The sequence below is a fragment of the Lampetra planeri genome, chromosome 19, assembly GCF_965212315.1.
Source record: "Lampetra planeri chromosome 19, kcLamPlan1.2.h2, whole genome shotgun sequence".
Lineage (NCBI taxonomy): Eukaryota > Metazoa > Chordata > Hyperoartia > Petromyzontiformes > Petromyzontidae > Lampetra > Lampetra planeri.
In genome coordinates this window covers 11,328,933-11,349,168 of record NC_136125.1, presented here as the reverse complement: position 1 = coordinate 11,349,168, position 20,236 = coordinate 11,328,933, and the positions used below count along the sequence as shown (strand labels likewise).

Below are 20,236 nucleotides of genomic sequence, written 5' to 3'. Positions count from 1 at the left end.
AGGGGCTGGGTGGGGTGGGGTGGGGAGGGTGGGGAGGGGCTGGGTGGGGAGGGTGGGGAGGGGCTGGGTGGGGAGGGGCTGGGTGGGGAGGGTGGGGAGGGACTGGGTGGGGGGTGGGAGGTGCTGGGTGGGGCTGGGTGGGGAAGGGGCTGGTCACCCCGTGGTGCCCTTATAAAACTCAACGTTTAACCTACTCACGCCGGCTTGTGCCCGCCCTCACAGTCGGGCATGTTTGCGGAATACACCACGCCGCCGTTGACCCTGGCCATTGACCGAGCAACCCAACGTTCCTACCAGCTCCCTCCGCAGGAATGTGTTTGTTGTAACGTATTCCACCCAATGTAACGCTCAGTTTACTTATAACACAAGCAACAGGGACATTACAAATGGCTTAAATGTGGCTTTATTTTCAAATTTGTAACAATGCGCACAAGTTGGCATGTACACTTATTTTATTAAACCATCTTAGGTCTTGCTCGTTACTCCGCAGCCTAATTGTCAGCCAAGTACGACACAGAGGCTTCGCTACGCAAACAAAACGTTGTTGTACAACAAAACGCGTGACTGCATCTTTCAGATTGCGTTACACGTAAACATTGCCGAGAGAAAAGTCACCGCAGCTCACGGATTCCTTCCAAAGATTTTCGTTCCCAGGTTTCTGCGGGCAGCCTCTGTCGACTAAACATCCTCGCGGTGACAAAGGCAGCGGCAATACAGAAAACAAACACCTTTGCCAAGGAAAGGCAGGCACGCTTCCTGACTTCTCTATTCTTGATTTCATTCTTGACCAGAAGGCGACAGGGCAGTGTATCCAAGAAAAACACGCGGAAGAATGTTACAGCAGCTGCAACCGAAAAAAAAATATTCACGCGTATGGAAGTGTCAACGTACGCCAACATAAAATGTTTTACCGAGGAACGCGTGCAGGACATCTGTAAAGTGATCGCAGCTACACACGAAGGCGATGTATAAGAAGGTATGCCTAACAAACGGTGGTGTTACATAAGTGATTAAACTTACTGCGAAAAAATAGAACGCCCGAACTGCGAGGTTAACGGCTGTTGAAATGTAACACCCATTTCACCATCTCGCAACACTCTCGACAAGCAGATAATAGATTTACTGTGCAGGAATGCTTGAAATGAAGACCGTTAATGAGGGATGGCTGCCTGCCCTTGAGCCTAGCAGCGCTTCATCTCGACAAACGCCCTCCACATATATCATCCTTGGGGCACATAAGTGTCCTTTGTATTCCTGCCTCTGCTTGTGACTTAATGCCCCGTTGTTACCGTTTTGCTCTTCTGACAAGCCGTCCCTATTTTCCGACGAGCACTTATGCTAGAAGTGCTTTGGTTTTCACAAGTGGGACAGATGCCTCCGCACGAATGTGCACCCTAATGCCCTCGCTGGTGTACAAATGTCCCTCCTTGCATGTCAAACTTTGCCACGGCCTGTTTCTTGACACGTTCCAATACAGTATGCTTGGATGAAAACACGAGGTGGGTTGATAAGTTGAGTTCATGTGTAGCGATGTTCCCTCGACAGTACTGAGCACTACGCGGTTCCTTTACAATATTAAGGGCAAAACAAATGTCATTTGGTGCTTGCAATTAGAACACTGCACCTTTTTTACACAATACATTCAGATCTATGAGCAGGCGAAGAGATTAAATAAATAACAACATATACACTGAAGAGTAACGTATGAGTCATTTAACTAGGATTGCCTCACCGAGTGTCAATTACCCTCTTTGAGGCGGGGCATGCGTTGTGCGGAGGAAATGTGATCACCTGGATAAAACCTGCACAGGAGGGCATAATGCTCAAATGTATGCAAAACAGGTGCATCATAAACCCACTTCCTTGGTCATCTCACAACCTCTGAGTTTTACAAATCTGTGACCCACCAACCCTTGCATTCCAAAGTGCTCAAATAAAGGTATGCACCACTCAAGCATCGACCTAAAGTGAACCTAAACGACTTGAGCAGAAATAATCGAGAGTTTTAAACTTCGATCATGTGTTTTTTTTTTACACGAAGCTACGTACACGGGGGGGGGGGGGGGGGGTTGCAGTGGCAGTGCGCGTGAGTGCAAGGCGAGCGACACGACTTTAGAGAACTGCATGCGAAAGTCGTCCGCCACGACACCAAGTCAAGTTACTCGAACCGACGCGGTGACCGGACACAACCTCGGTGCACAAGGTGCAGCGCATGCTTCAGCACCCCGGTAAAAATCTGCAAGATAACACATCCACAGTCACGATCATTCTGCTGCTGGATGAAGGCCGATCCACAAGCTATCGTCACCTCACACGTGAATGTGTTCCCTGCTTTGGCTGTCAACCCATTGTTGTTCTCTATTGCCACAATTATTCCTTCTAACAATGCGTTCTGCCCAAGCCAACTTAATTTTCTTCAAAGTTCAAATGAAGTATTTAACCAGGGTACGTTCTCTCATCCAAGTGGTCCTCTTTATATCATTGTAATTCTAAGCTTGCAATATCACAATGCCTTTTTAACTATTGCATTGTGACTTGTTGGAGTAGCATGTCAATTTCAAATAAGTTATGAAACCTCTTACAATAGCTTGAAAACTCACGTAAAAACTAACAAGACAAATCACACTCATTGTAAAGCATTTTACCCACAAAAGTCAAAATAAGGGAATTCCAGCAGTTGCCAATACAATGTAAATCGATACGTGGTGGCAGTAGTTCATGACCCAAGTTCCGTTTCCAGCCGTGGCTAACATCAGCGAAGAGTCAGGGCGCAACTGGTCCTGGGAACCACCGCTTCACAGAGCTGCACGGACCATCTTGGTGCGTGTGGTCTCAACCCCCATGACTGAAAATGTATTTATAGGCCTTCATCCAACAGTGCATTGAGAAGGGGCTGTAAAATCTTAAAACCATAATTTATATACTGCAGTGCCTTTGGTGAAACCAACGAATACTACATCATGTAGACACTAGCGGGATGTCCGCGGAGGCTTAGCAATAATTCCTTTTAAGGGGAGTTTTCTGCCAAAATGTAGTGTTTGTCTACAAATAATATTTCCTCACTATTTTTTGTAAACTTTATTTGCAACCAACAATGGTACAGTGTTATAGGCGGAAACACATTTTGGCGAGTTACGTAGTGGATAAATATACGTACAAATTCCTCCTTACACAAAATGCGTCCCTCTTACGAAATGCATTTACCAAAAAAACAAACGTTTACATGTAGATTTAAGCAGTTAGCCTCTCATCGATCAAAGTAGAACATCCCTTTGAACACATTTCCGTGGAACGCTTTTGGAATCGTATCAATTTTTCCCTGACTTTTTACGCCCGATTCCTGTCTGGCACAGGACATGACGCATCGTTGACCACCACCTGAAACTGCATTCGTTAAATACTTTGTTTAGGGACGGCACAGGCATGCGCGATGACGCCACCGCATGCATTGACAGGCAAGGCGCGCTCGTCCGTGGGTGACGGTCGCTTGCCGGGTTTTGGCGAGAGTTGACCGATCGTTCTGGAAAACCGCCGTGAGCTCATTCCACCTCCGCACACAGAATATCCCCAACGGGGCACATCTATCCATTGTACGATTTTGAATATGGCCTTGTGTCATAGGGCCAGTGATTGTAAATGAGATAAACAGCACCAGGCTTTCCAGATTGATTTAAATGTAGGGATTTATATTCCCCTGTTACAAGGGCTCAGTGGGAAATGTTTTCAAAAGATCAACATTCTTCACTTGTCATGCATATTAACATGCCACTCACCGTAACATCTGACAATTAAGCCACAATGGGGCACAACAGCTTTTCCTTTTTTACATATACTTAGCAAAACTTTTATTTATTCGAAGTTAAAGTTACATACATTACAATAAACCATCAATAATGTTATGGGCACGACTTTTTTGTTACTTTCTACAGTAAGGCATAAGCGTGCGGGAGTAAGTTCGGTTTGAGAACAGAACCATGTGATCAGATTCCGGGTCCGATTGGATGCAAGGTACCATCTAACCAGAATTCATCCATCTACTCGAAATTATCTATTCCATTTCGGTGCAGCTTTATAAAAATTGCTGCCGTGCAATGGGTGGTCAGAAATTTTGCATTCTTTTTATGTTTGAGGCGAGCACCTACCTTCATCGGAGTTGACGTAATCAGTCGACAAACAATGATTCAACAAAGAAAATCTAGTCTTACACATATGGTACATACATCGAATCATGCCTGTGAGAATGGAAAACGCAGTTTATGCAAATAATATTCTAATGCTGCACTTAGCGAACATAGCTGTATAAGCGAGATAGAACAAAAAAAACGCGCACAAACGTGATGGTAGAATTTAGGACATGACCCCATACATGGACTCCTCGACTTAAGAACAAGTTAGGTTCCAGATGTCTGTTCGTAAGTCGATTTGTTCGTAAGTCCAACTTTACTCCTATCGATTCCAAACACGTTGTACGCCATGTACACAAAACATGGGGAATGGATTTAAAAGTTGTATAATCTCCTGTCGGTGGAGATGCCACTGGTTCTTCATGTTCTGCAGATGTAGATGCCACCACCGCCATCTATAGCACAGCGGTTGAACTTACAAATCTCGGTCCGAACAGGCAACTGGACATATGGGCAGGTTTGTTCATATCTCTGAAAATTTGTAAATCGAATGTTGCTAAGTCGAGGAGGCCCAGTATTATGAAAATGTCTTTATTCATCTGACAGTGAGGGGTGAACATGACACGCTCATTCAAGAGGTAGCCAAAAGCAATGATAAAATAAGAACTCATGATATAGAGGCAGCAGCTATGCAGCTCGTTCTTACACTTTAAAATCTCCTTTGGATTCCACGACACGGTGACGGAGCATAAACGTTGAAATTGCATCAGCAACCTGGAAGGGGGAAAAAAAGAAAATAAAGAGGTGGATATATAAAATAACTCGTTACAAAATTCTACTTTGCTATTTAACCAATAATAATATGAACAAATTATTTCATGATACGGCTGCGTTTGCAGTGGTGCACAATTAACGGAAAAAAAACTCAACACAATCGTCAATGTAAAACTGCCTGTAACGTTCTTGACAATTGCACATAATGTACTATGAAGAAGGGCCAACGCCCAAAACGTTAATTTTATTAAACACTTTGCCCATTTTTAAGGGCGATGCTATTGACGAATGTGTTGAATTGAGTACGAAATTAAAACAGAGTGAATGGAGGAAAAGAAAAAACTCTGCCCACTTTGTCCGGAGCGTCCTCGTGCACCGCGTGCCCACACTGCGGCAGCACCTGCATCTGAAACTTGCCTGCGTGAACGGTTGGGGTTACAAAAAGGGCAGCGCACGTAACAGCAGTGAGGCCATCGCAGACACACGAAATACAAGGCTCTTACCCAGCAATGGATGGAAACGATAGGTAAAGTTGCTGTACAGTAGTCCCTCGGTGAACGTTTTCTAATCCGTTCCACGAAAACTGTTAGCCAAAATAACTGTTAATGGAATATAGGAATTATTACGTGTTAAAAGCGTTCATCCGTTCCACTAACGAGCGCTCGGATTGGCCGCAATTGGCACCCGCGTGCATATCGTAAACATACCGATTAATACAAATGTCAACGTTAGTCGAAACCATGGCGTACCGTGGGAGGCATAGGGTTAACCGAAAAGCCGTGAACCAATGTCACTGTTAACCGAGGGACGACTGTATTACGTGTTAAATGAACATCCTCAGATGAAGCTGACATTGAAGTAATTTTTTTCGGAGAGTGCTGTTACAGATGTGTCATCGAGACAACTTGAGAGTTTGAGTTGCTCTTTAAGATATCACGTTCCCAATAAGAGGGATGTAAACATATCGTGAGAGGGCGAGGAAAGTTTAGGAAAAAGTTAATATTAAATAGTTAGTATGAAGCTGGGTTGCGTAATTCTATCTTCATGGTTTATATTTTGTATGTAATGAAGTGCTTACCTTGCATTTGCCCAATGGTTAAGTCTTTATCCAAGCGGTCAACACCTGCACTTGAGTAGAGGAGGTAGCAAATGTAATAAATGCATTGGCAGAATAAAATAAAAATCTAAAATAACATTTCCAATAAAAGATGCTGGTAGTTACACTCGAATAGCAATACAACACGAGAATAAATTATCATAACATTTGTGAATTTATGTACAAGCAGCCTTTTCAATAAATACAGGTCAGGGATACACAATTCTGGTCCTCAGGTGTCACGGTGTCATATAGATTTCATTCCAACTCAGCTTTCAATTACTGAACCAAAACCGTTAATTTAACGAATAATTTGCTTTATTAGACATTTTTCATTGGTGTGGGCCATTTCAGCAGTGAGAAGTTTCAAAATGATCTATAAATCAAGTTATCCACAGGACCTCTGTGCTAAGTGATTGTTGCCAAGTTTGGAATGGGAGGAGCACCGGCCAACAGAAGCATCTTGGGCACTGGGCAGGAGAGGAAGAGCATGGAGAGGCCCCGGAACCAGCCTTCCCAGAAGCGCTCCGTGGTCGAGAGGTCAATTCGCCACGTGTACAGGGCGCCCTCCTCTGACTGCGCACGCACACGTTTCATTAGCACAGGTTAAACACGGTGTCATCTGCAGGTCTGAAGTTCAACTGCCAAGTTGATTTTGCTTAACTGGGCAAGAACTCAAAAGAGACCAGGATAGTCTCAGTTGCAAGAATAACCTGGGGAATGATTCTGCAAAAAGGGGGCGATGATTGCGTTGTATCGTTCTAATAAGCCTGGGTGTGTTTAAAATAAACCAATCCACAAAACACAACTCAACATGCATGGTTATACCGAAAAAATAAACGTATTGAACATCCTTTGAGTTTAACGATATGGCAAAGTTGACTTTACGTTGCATACATTTTAAAACAAAGGATGGATGTTTTTCTTGTTTCGTATAGTGGGGGGTTGATCGGCAATGTTAATATGTTCACATCGACATTGCCGAGCCAGTGGATGGCCTCAGGAGCCGCTGCCACTGGGAGGTTCCGAAGGTCCTTTTGAATCAGGAGGCTCAGGTTGGCCACGATGCGGGCGTACGGACAAGATGGTTGCGTGTCTCTTAAAATATTCTGGAGGAGGTATGTGGGAACAAAACTGGCAGTCATTCGGGCGGCTTTGGCTTCAACATTTTTTGAGCTTTGGTGCGGGTACTGCTGGACCAAGCTGAAGCCACAGAATTCAGTCGCCAAGTAAAATATCAGCACCAGTGCTGCTGCACGGAGCGTCCTAGTGCTGCCCCCCCATGTTGTACGAAGCTGATCCTGGCTTTGACCTTTTCGCACGTCTTTTCCACACGACTTTTAAAGTTCATACTCCGGTTGAAGGTTATGCCCTTTGAATTTCAGGCTGGCCTTGTTTTTTTTTTACCTGCCAGCCAGAAGAGGTGATGTCAAGTGGCTCTTTTGTGACCTTGCCGTTGTAATGGATGGCTGTCACCGTTGTTTTTCAGGGGTTGGGGTTTAGTTACCGACGGAGATCATATTTCCCCACTGCTTTGAGGTGAGTGGTTAGGCTAGTTTGCCATTAAAGGTATTTCACAATATTTACTGATGAAAATCTTACCTTTCAGCAAGACTGTCTCAAAACACGAAATGCAAAAAACATTTTTTTTGCTTTGCAAAGTGACTATATTTCAATGCTGAGGCCATTATATATTGTAATTTGAAGTACTCTTTCCATTTTATGAGAAATCCAATCAGCCATGAAATTGTGTGCTGGCCAGAATCAAAAGCACATGACATGCAAAAGATATTTAAGACAGCAAAAGCACGTCATGGAATTGCAGCAAATCTGTACACATCCTGTACGAGAGCTGAATATAAATATATCTATTGTAATGATACTTTCCATTTTAGTCAACCAATATTCTAATTAAACCATATTTAATCAACAAATATAGTAGAAAGGGAATTCGTTCCATGGGTGAGAAATTGACTATTTTCTCCAAAAGCGAACTTACAGTTGAACGGTTTATTTAAGATAACTGTTTGGCAGAGTGTAATTACATCATTTTAATTGAATGCCAACCTGTGGTGGTGATGCTGGCTGTGTGGTGTGATTGGACTCTTCCTTGTCTCCCTCCTCATCCTCCTCTCGAATGCCCTCGCAGAACGAACCGTTTCCTTTGGACGGACTCGCGTTCCCACTCTCGCATCTGTGAGCAACCAACATGAGCAAGTTGGTAAAAAGTAAGGGTGGAGCAATGCATCGATTAACATCAAGTCTTAAGCACACCATTTGTGTAATTCATCCATGTTGTATGTAAAGAGTTAACGTCACTGCTACAACCACTTAAGGCACTACCATTCAGCATAATGTAAAACAATACACAAGCTTATGAAGAACCCCACAAGTCATAAAATCTCTGAAGATGTGAAGAAAAGGATCCCAGTAAAAATGCCCTTCCTTTTCTTGATAAACTACATGTAACATGATGCTAACAATAAACAATGTTTATAAAATCTAAATGTTAATAGAAACATTTTATATCCGGTACTCAAACTATGATAGTGTATACTGAAACACAATTTCATCAAAATTGCCGACAAGTGTTTTAAGGAGCCTAAAAGTATGGAATTCCCGAGTTGGGCTGGCAGCGAATGTAGTTAACACAAAGGGAGACAGCATTACCTTTTCACCTGCCCACCCATAGAGACTCGCGCAGACTCCAGGTTCCTGATTTGGCCACTCTTGACACTGCATACAGCAGCACAAGCATCATAATCAGCATCACAAGCATCATAATCAGCATCACATCAATACAACACCAAGGCTAATTCGGATTGCTTTGGGTGAGCAGTGTGAAAAATCAATGGCACGCAGTGTTAATCCAGCTCCATAATAATGAATGCGAGTTCTTATTCTATGCTGTGTGTAACGATTTAATTATAGTTCTTAATGAAAGCATCATTTGAGTTATAATTCCAGAATTTGTCAATTATAGTGATTTTTTCATTGAGCTATATTCTAGTCTCATCATTGTTAAACAGTTAAGATGGATTTATAGTATCTATAGCATTGTGTAGTCCTACTTATATTTATTTTAAGATAATAATAGGTGAGAATATTTTACGTACAATTCAGAAACACATAGTTCATAGAAGCAGATAAACTCAACTATATTGTGACTGACACCATTAAACAACTTTCTTCCTCTGTTCACATCCTTAACATGTAACTTTCGGTTACAGTTTAACTCTAGTTGTTGCCAAAATCAGGTTGCTCTCTTGTTTGTTCAACAGTAACACCGGTCACCCAATTTGACATCTTGAGTTTTTTTTTGTTAATGCACAAATTGAGTATTTACCTCCACTCAATGGCATTCTCAACAGACTTGAATGTCTTTGGTCGACCACGCAGAAAGTTTTGCATGCTGTTTAAGGCATCCATCGCCGTTCCTGTTTGACAGCAGAGGACACCACAAGGCTCTGAACGTCTGGTCCTTTAAGATGGTGGGTCATCAACTCAAAGACACCTTTGGGTAGTGTCTGCTTGCTGTGCCGACAGCAGATATGCGATATTATGTTTTAACAAATGTTGATGATGATTGCGCATGGAGGAATAGCAATATTTCAGAGTATGTTAAGCTTTTCATTTTTATTCAAGATCTTTGGGAGATGGGAACAAACACATGCAAATATGAGAGATTCCAAAAGCCACCAAAGTTGTTGTATCCACGAGCATCCCAACACAAATCACGTAGCAAAACCACGCACAAAGGAAGCATGGCACAGATGTTTCTGATGGCGAAACTCCTCATTAAACAAGATCTCAATGTGTTTGGCGGCCACCTTCCACCACGTCAATGACGATGAGGCCGACAAGCGTGGGGATGACATTGGCCGTGGCCGCGTGGACGGCGATGGCTCCGCCCATGCTGTGCCCAACCATGATAACGGGGAGGGGATTCTCCCCGTACAGGGCCTCCACCACGGCACCCACATCCCTGCAAGCATGAACGCACGCGGGTCGGCACGTCACGCTCATCGTAAGCATCATCTGTATTCAAGATAAGCCGTTCACTTCAGTAAGCGCATATTGCAGTACTATAGCATGGGTCAGACACATGGGCATTGACAAAAGAAAATGGAACAAAAACTGAATATTGTGGAAATATGCATGGAGACCCTGCATACAATTGCAATGAGAAACAGATGAACATATGGATTAGAGGAAATCCATAAAGTTACACACAGTATATTGATGACTCTTTGGGTCTTTTGGTAAAGTCACGTAGATAGAAAAAAAATATTTAAAAAATATTAGCATGAATTCCTGCAGTCACGAAAGCTTTAAGTCAAGTATATTGACTTAAGAAAAGTCGGCTTGAGCAGAGGACATGTTGCTTGAAGGTACGATGGCTGGTGGTCAAGACTAATGTCCGAGTGAATGCATAATGAGAGAATGCACAAGAGAGAAGAACCTTTTTTTTACTGCCCTAACATGCAATTCATTTTTTGGGCAAATTAAGTGAATACTTAATGTGATAATCTTTTGTGCATTAATTCGTAACCAGGCTGAAACCATAAACCCATCACACTTCAGAACCTGGTTTAATTACAGGTAGCTTACCCATATTTTAACAAAGCAGTGCCAGGTCAAATGTATATATTTTAATAAAATCCTGTCTTGTGGATAGGTAAAAATAAATGGAATGTATAGCTCGGCATTGCTCTCTACTTACTTGGCCATCGTTTCTGCTGACAAGTCCTCAGGATTGCTTACGTGTGTGTCCCCTGTCAAACACACACACACACACACGGATTGTGTTCGTCATCAAATCGTCTTTGATTCACACTTAAAACCAGTACATTGTTAGAAGAATATGAATTCTGTACCGGATGTTGTTAGGCAAACGGAGTGTTATTGTCGGAAGGCACAATATACGATCCTTGATAATGGTTTCAAGAAGCTAATTTCGAAACTAAAAAAGTGACGAAAGCGGTTTCGGCTCTCACCGTGTCCACGAAGGTCGACAGCCACCACACGGCACTCAATGTTGCTGCTAATAGCTGCCTGGTGGTGACAAATGCAACAGCTAAATGCACTTACAGGAGACATTTGCTTTACTCGGTAATCATAAAAAAAAAATCACAAGTAGTCAATAGGCATGCAACAATTCACCCCCTTTGACAAAAAAGTGAATTACTTTGATTCACGGTCATGATTGAACTCAAGAAACCATTATATTTGTCTAGTTTGCATTGCCTGTCTCTTATGTTGTCTTGTAAATTCTATTAGTCAAAAGGTGCATGAGCATACAATATTTGAGACGAACTATTACATGCTTATATTGTGAGCATAGGAATTGCTTATCAACAATACATTTTTACATGTCTAGTTGTAAGCTATAGGGTTAGTAGTACAAGATATTATCTAAATACCGTGCTGTGTCGCGCTTGCACATGTAATACCGTAAAAACAGCCCAGGAGAGTGCTGAGTGTCCCCCTCCATGCAAGAGTAAGAGCACAGGGCCCTCTGATCCACTTCGGTATACTCGGAAGGTGTTTGGCAAGGTCAGGAAATACCAGGTGAACAACGTGTACACATAGTTAGCATGTTCATGCAGCTCCTCTCTAAAGGTTCCTGTTTCACTCTCTTTTGACAGAAAATAAACACTTAGGTTTTTTCAATTATATTACTGGAATTCTAATCAAGCCACTGGTGTACAATATATTTCATGTAAAGAGTGGCTTACATTAAATCATTAGACACATTGTGATACAAGTGTATGGAGCCATAAAAGGGTGACATTGTTATGGATAATGCATCTGCATCAGATTGTTTTTTGTTTATTAATAACGTCCGCAACTGGCAGAAGTGGCAGCTGAGGACATGTAGAATTACAGGGGTTTTTTGTTTGGTTATGTTTCAGTTAGAAGACCTACAATCCAAAATGCTATAATTTCAACCAAAGCCATTTAAATAATCGTGAACAAAATCAATGTAAAACTAATATCAAGCGTCGGTGGCTTCATTAATTTGCAAATTAAAAAGGATATTCCCTTATCATCTCCTTCCCCCACCTCCACATCATCCATGGATTCGAAGTAGAGGTTCCATGACACCGGGGTAAAGTCTCTTCTGCGGCCGAACCCATGGCTGAAATGACACACAACACACCGTGCCCATGTATTTTCCTGCCCTGTTTCATTGCTAAGGTCTTTGTGTAGCACGTGCCCTGCTTGTCAGAGGATAGGTTAATGGGCTTTGCGTGTCAAGTTGGGACAATTCCGTTTTCGAAGAAAACCCTTGCAAACATAACTCTCAAACATCACACAAGTCATAAAACTGCACTGTCAAACATCACACGTCATGAAAAACAATGATGTCCATACTGCCTTCTACAGGCACGCGAGTGAAAACGTGCTCCATCACACAGGTTTTTTTGGGGTTAGATCGCGTAAATGTGTCGTTAAACCCGCCACCACCCGACACAGCCAATTGGTAAGGTTTGTCACGTAAACAGAACGTGTCAATTCGTTACTAGTGCAGCCCACCGGTGTGTTGGAGAGCAAAGCCACAACATTTACAATCCGAGTCCGACGTTTCGCCAGTAATTACAACTAGCGTCATTAGGCGACAGTCAGATTTGTGGATAAATCCTCCTGTTTTGTTCCTTAAATAGAGGGGTAGATGTTATGACATCTTACTAATTGGCTGTGTCGGGTGGTGGCGGCGGGTCTAGTGACACATTTACATATTTATGCGATCTAACCCAAAAAACATTTATTATGGATATATTGCTCGCGAAAGCCTACTACGTGTTAAACTGAAAACGTGCTGTTCATCCAGGTTTTTGTCTCGCGGCTCAAGACGTGGCAATCCCCCGCATGTCTCCCATCATTCATCATCGCGATGGCTCTTGCATGGAAGAGCGATTCGGGGACTCACAATGTCTAGGTGACCAATCAACCAACAACCCATTATCAACAGACCCAATCTCGGAATGGCTGAAATGCATGCCATAATCTTGAACGTACGAGATAAGGTGAATTGACCCCACGACCCGCAAGGCGTGGGAGTCCTTCATCCAGCAGTGGTTAGAAAAAGGGCTTCAAATGACATCTGCACGCAGTATACTTTCCAGGTCTACAACTGCAAATTGTGATGTGGTTATTGCACGAGTGGACAGCGGGTGGCGGTGAGGTTTACTGGCAACTTGCGAGGAATGGCAATGTTCATAAAACAGTTTTTTTGGGGTTAGATCGCGTAAATTTACCCCCCCCCCCAAAAAACCCTGTACTACGGATGAAATTGTTCGCGAAAGCCTACGTGTTAAAATGTCTATGTTATTCCGGTACGAGTGTATAAAAAGCGGCACCATTCGCTTGATAAAATCACCGAATCTCACGCACGGATATGGAGCGAGTGAGAGGCGCGATCGCGTCGCGTGCAGGACGACTTTGTGTTGTCTACCAAACGTTAAGACGGAACCCAGGGAAACTAAATCTCTCTCTCTGTCTTCCAGAGTGCGTTGCCGGGCCGTCACAGACGACGAGTTCAACGCTCGTCACGAGAACGAAGGCACACTTGTAGTAGTAGTAGTAATGAAGGCACACTTTTTTTAAGTTTCGCCCACAACGCTCCATATCATCATTGCCCTCTCGTGCAACCCCCCACGTCAGTGCGAAATGCCTTTACGGTGGCACGACGCCGACTCTGCGACTCCTCTTTCGCATTAACAAAGCGTCAACAACCCGTGCGTCGCCAGCCACGACCCACTGGAACAATCGCGTGTATACAGTACATTATTAAATATCTTCATTTTAGATGCGCGGCCCGTGCAAAGCGACCTCTTGGAGGCGGCCGAGGCGGAGGAGGAGCTGCCGGGGACGTGAGGTCTGGGCGGTAGACGGTTCAGCTGCACCTTCTTCTGCAGGGATGACATCTTCACCTATCACGCGCACTGTACCTACCACTGCGCACTGTACACTCTTCTTCACATTTCCCAGCGCGCTTCGGTGGCGGCGGCGGTGCTGATTGGTGCGCGGCTACCCCGCCGTCAACCAATCGCGAGCGAGCGTTTGCTGGGCGCGCTTGTATGTGCTGGGAAATGTAATGGTGGTGGTGTTGACGGTGGGCGTTGTTAAAGCTGTTTAAATAATTCTAGATTTGAAGCTTTCGTGACTGCAAGGATTCATATTCTTAGGTTTTTTCGGTAAAGTCACGCAGCTTGATACAGCTGTCGTGGCTGTGACGGTTCCACCTGAAGACGGAAGCTTGTGTTGCCTCCGAAACGTCGTGATTTTCATTTTATTTTACTTTTATTAATTTTAATGTTAAAGCTGTTTAAATAATTAACAAGATGCGGATTCGTGAACGCTTAAACGTTGTCAGTGTTTAATAATCTTAAACAAAAAACAACACAAAAGCCGTATTATTTGGGTAAACAAAAACTAATAATAACTTGACTGTATTCTTGTTTCTTTCGGTAAAGTCACATTTTCTTGCTGTGGATTTCACACCTGATGACGATTGCTTGTGTTGCAGTCGAATCGTCGTGAAAATTTTTATTGTTTTAAGTCTCTATTATTTTATCATTTCCCTTCTACGTGACTTTACCGAAAGAACCTAGAATATGAATCCCTGCAGTCACGAAAGCTTTAAATAAAAAAAATAACCTAGTTACTATAAAGGGCCGTCCATAAATGACGTCACGCGATTTTGGACAATTTTTGACCCCCCCCCTCGTCACGTGGCGTCATAAAAAGTCAGACCCTCCCCTCAAATATGACGTCACAAAGCTTTGCCCCCCCCCCCAAAACCATATTTCCATTTTGAAAATAAAACATGTTTCAAATCGCTTTAAACTATTGTCATTGTAGTGCGTATTTAATGTGGCGCTGCACTCTGATGTTGTAGGAGAAAACATTTATTAAAAAGTCTATTTAATTAAGTAGAACGTGTTATCTGTTTATTTAAAGTTGCGCATTTTGATGTGACGTCACATTTCTCACCCCCCCCCTCGTCACACATCGTCACAAATGTCTGACCCCCCCCCTAGGTGTGTGACGTCATTTATGGGCGGCCCCTAACCCTATAGTTGTTACTCTTAGGTTTTTTCGATAAAGTCACGTAGGTAAAAAATAAATGATAATAAAAATAATGAATAATAAAAATAAAATAATAAACCAGCAATATAGGGGGAAATAATTAAATAAATAGACAGACTTTGCGGAATAATAATATAAATAATGCTTTATTATTTGATTTCTATTATTATTTATGTTATTTTTATTATTTATTATTATTTGTATTATTTTTTCTATTATTTTTATACTTAACCTACATGACTTTACCGAAAAAACCTAAGAGTATGAATCCTTGCAATCACGAAAGCTTCAAAATCTATAACCTATAGTTGTTGCTGCTGCTGCATCGACCGCAGCCAACAACAACGAGGAGAAAGCGGCGCGCGCGAATCCCAGGCGCGAAACACCCTTTCAAATCCCTACAACGCATAGGCGTGAGTGCTACATGTGCGAGCCCTCCCATTGGCCAGGGCCTCTGCGGCGACGTCGCACGCGATTGGTTGACGAGTCGCCGCCAACCACGTGGTCACAGTCAACAACGGCGACGTCGCGCGCGATTGGTTGACGAGTCGCCGCCCCCACGTGGTCACCGTCAACAACGGCGGCGGCGCGCGCGTGTGCAGTGGGAAATGTGAACGCGTTGTCGCCGTGCGTGTGTGCGTTAGTCGAGGCAAGCTTGTCACCCTCAGCGCCTTAATTGTTGTTTATTCTCATTGTTGCTGCGAGCATGAAGACGAAGAGGGGCAAGACGAAGAAGTGTAAGGTCGAGGTGGCCGCGTGTGTTCGCTCGTTGCCGAGCTACGGGCCTGAGGCCATTCTCGCGGTCCCGTTCGTGATCGCTGTCGTTGGCGATCGCAACACATCACGACACGCAATGTGGTTCTCTGTTGTATTACAGTATATTTCCATTGTGTCTGCGCTTGATCAACGCCCGTCTTAGACATTGCTTCTGTCATTCGCCAGACAGCTGCTGTGTGTACGAGTCTTAATGTGTTTTTTTTGTTAATTTCCGTCAACTTTTATCTATTACAGCGCTTCGGTAGATAAAGTGCACATTCTGTAGACCTCACGTAGGATACACATTATAGCAGTGTGTGTCATGAGCGTTTCTAGGTCGTGTGATCATTTTTCATGGCCATTTGTCAATCCATTGCTGGATGTATGTGTTGGACTTCTTTTGCACCGTACGTAGCCAACCACGCTAATCGGAGGTGGATTGATGGCTTCCTCACACCGTGTCGGTCACGGGGGGTCGCTTGAACATACTTCACCATGCTGGTCAATGCGGATGGCTGGGAATCGCATTCGGGTAACGTTGTGAAGTAATTGTATGAGGGGGTTAACCACGCGGTGTGCAAACCACTGCACCACCACTGTAATTCTGCCAACACCGTTGTGGTTTGCAAAGCAGTGGTTTGGGGCCGATTAACAAGCTGGAAAATGAAGTTTTTTTTTTAACCCGAATTCGGCAACGTTCGCATGGTGTTTCCCTGACCAAAATTTTCACAAATTGCGAAATCTAGCGTGCTTCAAACCAGTGACATAAACGTTCCACAACACTTTCAACATACATCCAACATGCACAGTGTGTGTATTCCCCCCCACCACCAACCATGCCACAGTGCCCAGCGAGGTGACCCCGGCGACCAGCCTGCCTCCGCTGGTGGAAGGGCAGCCACGATGTTTCCTGCGCATCAGGGTGGGTGCCCTGGTGTGGTCGGCAGGTGGAGCGGGTCCTCGGGTTTCCACGCTGCTCCACACTCCGCTTGTGCGTTTGCGCTGGTGGGGGGAGGGTTCAGGCGGCACCATCTTCAGACCCCACTTGGCTGGGGGCACTCGTTCGCCGCAGAGCTTCGCCCGCTTTTCCGTGTGCTGCGGACCAAAGCAGTTCTCTTCCTACCTGTCAGGTGAGAGTCGTGGGGTCAGATGCTACCTGAGGGCCTGATTTGACCAGGACAGTTTCCCACACAGATTAGTCTATTATCATGTAATACAATTTTTTAAAAAAATACTCTAAAGCCACATTTCAATGGTTGCAAATGGTGACTGTGATGCCTCTGTAGTCAAAATTAAATTTAGACAGGTGTGCCTCTGTGGTGTTGTCATGTCATCCAAAATGTACAATGTAATACATTTTCCAATGTAATCCTAGACCAGATAGTTCACCTGCCAGTTCTACCTTGGATGGAAAAAACATCACATTTGTGTTTTTGAGATTAGTGGCAATACAAATTAAGCCATTACAACAAGAAAACTATTGAACAGTGATGCGAAATAATGGAAATGTGTTGAATTTTAGGAGGCAGGGTGGTTGGGTGTAGAGTGTTGCATTGTTATTTGCCTTCTTGGTACCCATTTATGCCCTGTCACCTGCAGTGTATGTGAAACGGCTCCAAAAAAATCAAATACTTACATTTATGTGAAATTGTCACTTTTGTCAATTATTGGCTGTGAAGTGGCAATGGTTGAAAATGATGTTGCCACTAGAACAACAGCTCTTTTAAGGGTAAATGGAAACCGTGAAAATTATGTTGGTCTATTGGAATGTTGACTGTTGAACCTCTTGACTCCTGCTGCCTGTGGGCTTTGCCAGACATGGGAAATCTGGTACTGGAAGTGCTTGCCAAGCTGGAGCACCTTCCTGTCGGGCGCGTGCACATCAATCACATCTCCCGGCTGTCGGCCACGCAGCCGATCTCTGGCTCCTTCCCCATCCTCTCCTCCACGTCGCATAAGCTCGGAGAGCTGCAGGTATCTCTTTCTTTACCTTCACCCACCTGCACTGACCAGCGTGGCAGAGTATCGTCAAATAACCCCCACATAGCGCATGGCATGGGGAAGCTGTTGCTTAGCAGTATATTGCCAAAGGGCTTTACTTGACGAAATCGTGTGATGCAGCTGTTGTTCTGCAACACTTGTCACCATGCAGGTTTCTATGACTTTGGAGGCTCTGGCGGACACATCCGACGGCAGAAACTCGGTGCCCACGACGGACATGAGTGTGAATGGCCACCATGGGGACGCGTCGGCTCCTCTCGCCTTGGTCCACGCCTCTGTGGAGGGCGGCTTAGCAAGCGTGGAGATGGATCCATCCACCCGTAGGCTCTCGTTGCAGTCGAGCAGTGGACATGAGTCCGCAGGAAGCAGCCTGCCAAACACCCCCAGGTAAACGCATTGAGTGTAGTCATCAGACAATGGGCCACTCTTTGCCTAACAGTAATAATTAGCCATGCAATGATGCATTGATTTTGATAAAAAAAAATCGTTCCCCTCATGATACCCATGCTTGGAATTTCAGACAAATGCATGGAGCAAGGAACAAACACAAACGAGAGATGTATTCATTCTTAAGGAATGTAAGTGCATTTTGGTTGGATGCATCGGTAGATGGGATGACGACTGATGGAGGAGACTGGTGTGAGAATGGCAGTCAAAGCAGGGAACAGGCCCAGGAGGCCAACCGTTGCAGAGACAAGAGTGATAAGATCATCTCATCGCAAAAATGCGAAGCATTGTGGTACCAAGGACCGTATAGGGAGGCAAGGGGAGGCTTTTATGCAGCAGAAAATATAACATGGCTTATGGTGACCATAATGCTTTAGCTTATAATACAATACTTAAAACGTCGTGTAAAGTGGAGTTGAAACCAGTTTATTTTTGAGTGTAACACATAATATAATTGTTCGCACATCATCATGTCGTTTGCAGAGGAAAGGACCACCTGTACTTCCAGAGTGGACACAAAGGCACCACGGGAAATAACGCTTTCAACTTGGAGCAAGTGTCGCACAGTGGTCTGCTCGTGTCACCCAACAAAGAGCAGCCTTCTTCAACCGAAGCCAATCAACAACCTGGTTACAACCAGGATCAACAGGCAGAAGAGTTTGGTGGGACCCAGAACACAGCAGATGTTATCTCTGGTAACAACAATAATTATAGACTGATAATTTATTCATGCCTATGACCAAATCACTCTTTGTTCATTTAGCCCTAGTAAGCTCATCCTTGTTCTGTGCTCTGCTGCAGTGCTTCTGGACCGAGGCAGACGTTTGAGGGACGCCATGGTGGTGTCGTCCATGCACATTGACCCTCCCCATTCCACTATGAACGCGGGACCTACTGAGACGTTTTCACATACGGGTACCTCCGGGTAAAGATGCAACAGTGTTAAACACGAATCTGAACGTCACTTTGGTTAACTTTTGTTTAGTGAACCAAACACCACTACTAAAAAAATATTGATTGTTTTATTTTAAAGGAACGTTGAAATAGTTACATTTATGCTAAAAGTTGACTTCGTTTACAACAAGCTGATAATATTTTTGGGAATTTTTTTTTTAAGGAAGAGCCATTACATAAACATATGAACTTCATGTGCTTTCGGCAATATCATGTTTCAACATAGTTTTCTAAGTAGTTGTAGCCATTTGATTTAATTAACTTGAAAAAACTGCAATCCCAATAATGCTCAGTCCACCTCTTTACTGCCCCTTTTGAAAGCTTTTGAATACCTATTTGAGAATTAACCTTGCTGCCCAGTGTTTTCATAGAACAGTATAACATCATCATGATGTCTTAACATTGTTCTGTTATTCTTGAGTCTTTCGGTAAAGTCACGTGGATAGGTTCAAAAAAAAAAAACTGATCCGTTATTTTGTGTGTCACTGACAACAGGCCGTCCCCTACCCCATCAGTGAAGCTGCTAAGGAACCTGCTGAATGCTGATGACTTCCATGCACATGGCGGCAAGGGCTCCCAACCTCCGTCTCTCAGACTGCTCCGCCATGGGGCTACGGTTGGACCCGACACGGAGCTCCGTAGTGAGCCCATCGCAGACACGGAGATGCGAGCTGTGGAGCTGCTCCTTGGAAGGTAACCGGAGTCCCCCTGGAGAGAAACAGCAGGGAATGCTGAATTAAATTCACAATTAACTCACTGTCATGCATACATATGTCTTTTTGTACTTAATATTTTTTCTGTTTTCTACTAGTTACATTACCATTATATTATTGGTGTCATGAAACTGATGCATTTAAATTCTGAACTCTCACAATGAGCAGTGCACCACCTCGTGTCAGATAAAATTACATCATGACTACTTTTGAAGCTCCTTCCGTAAGCAACCTGTTATCTATACTAAGTGTTTCGTGGCAATCAAATCTAAATG

The 20,236-nt window shown here is 43.8% G+C and overlaps 2 protein-coding genes across 8 annotated transcripts in view; one reads left to right on the top strand and one right to left on the bottom strand.

Annotated features, from left to right (window-relative positions):
- Positions 1 to 3,063: 3,063 nt before the first annotated feature.
- PPME1 (protein phosphatase methylesterase 1) lies at positions 3,064 to 13,989 on the bottom strand. Its single transcript, XM_078603005.1, has 13 exons — positions 13,831 to 13,989; positions 12,037 to 12,136; positions 11,448 to 11,540; positions 10,992 to 11,049; positions 10,718 to 10,769; positions 9,825 to 9,979; positions 9,341 to 9,431; positions 8,665 to 8,730; positions 8,062 to 8,188; positions 6,441 to 6,570; positions 5,977 to 6,021; positions 5,251 to 5,315; positions 3,064 to 4,898 (listed from the first exon to the last, which is right to left on the bottom strand). Exons 1-13 carry the CDS (start codon positions 13,923 to 13,925, stop codon positions 4,827 to 4,829), a joined length of 1,149 nt encoding a protein of 382 aa, XP_078459131.1. The 5' UTR covers positions 13,926 to 13,989; the 3' UTR covers positions 3,064 to 4,826.
- Positions 13,990 to 15,668: 1,679 nt separating this feature from the next.
- The window catches only part of C2CD3 (C2 domain containing 3 centriole elongation regulator), a 46,181-nt gene continuing 41,613 nt past the window's right edge, over positions 15,669 to 20,236 (top strand). For 2 of the 7 annotated variants that reach the window (XM_078603017.1, XM_078603016.1), the window contains exons 1-7: positions 15,669 to 15,827; positions 16,656 to 16,976; positions 17,663 to 17,820; positions 17,999 to 18,234; positions 18,778 to 18,989; positions 19,096 to 19,219; positions 19,744 to 19,941. In XM_078603017.1, the coding sequence (XP_078459143.1) occupies positions 15,797 to 15,827; positions 16,656 to 16,976; positions 17,663 to 17,820; positions 17,999 to 18,234; positions 18,778 to 18,989; positions 19,096 to 19,219; positions 19,744 to 19,941 (1,280 nt within the window). In that variant the 5' untranslated portion in view covers positions 15,669 to 15,796. The remainder of the gene's footprint in view (positions 15,828 to 16,655; positions 16,977 to 17,662; positions 17,821 to 17,998; positions 18,235 to 18,777; positions 18,990 to 19,095; positions 19,220 to 19,743; positions 19,942 to 20,236) is intronic. The other 5 variants (XM_078603015.1, XM_078603014.1, XM_078603012.1 and 2 more) reach the window with 3 other exon arrangements.

What these genes read in the sequence shown, in the direction of transcription:
- PPME1 (XM_078603005.1), bottom strand. Translation starts at nt 13,925, where the DNA reads ATGTCATCCCTGCAGAAGAAGGTGCAGCTGAACCGTCTACCGCCCAGA. An exon ending in GGGAAGGAGATGATAAGGGA is followed by an intron (nt 11,541 to 12,036) that starts ATATCCTTTTTA and finishes ACCTTGCCAAAC; the next exon opens with ACCTTCCGAGTATACCGAAG. An exon ending in ATGGGTGGGCAGGTGAAAAG is followed by an intron (nt 8,189 to 8,664) that starts GTAATGCTGTCT and finishes GGTTGCTCACAG; the next exon opens with ATGCGAGAGTGGGAACGCGA.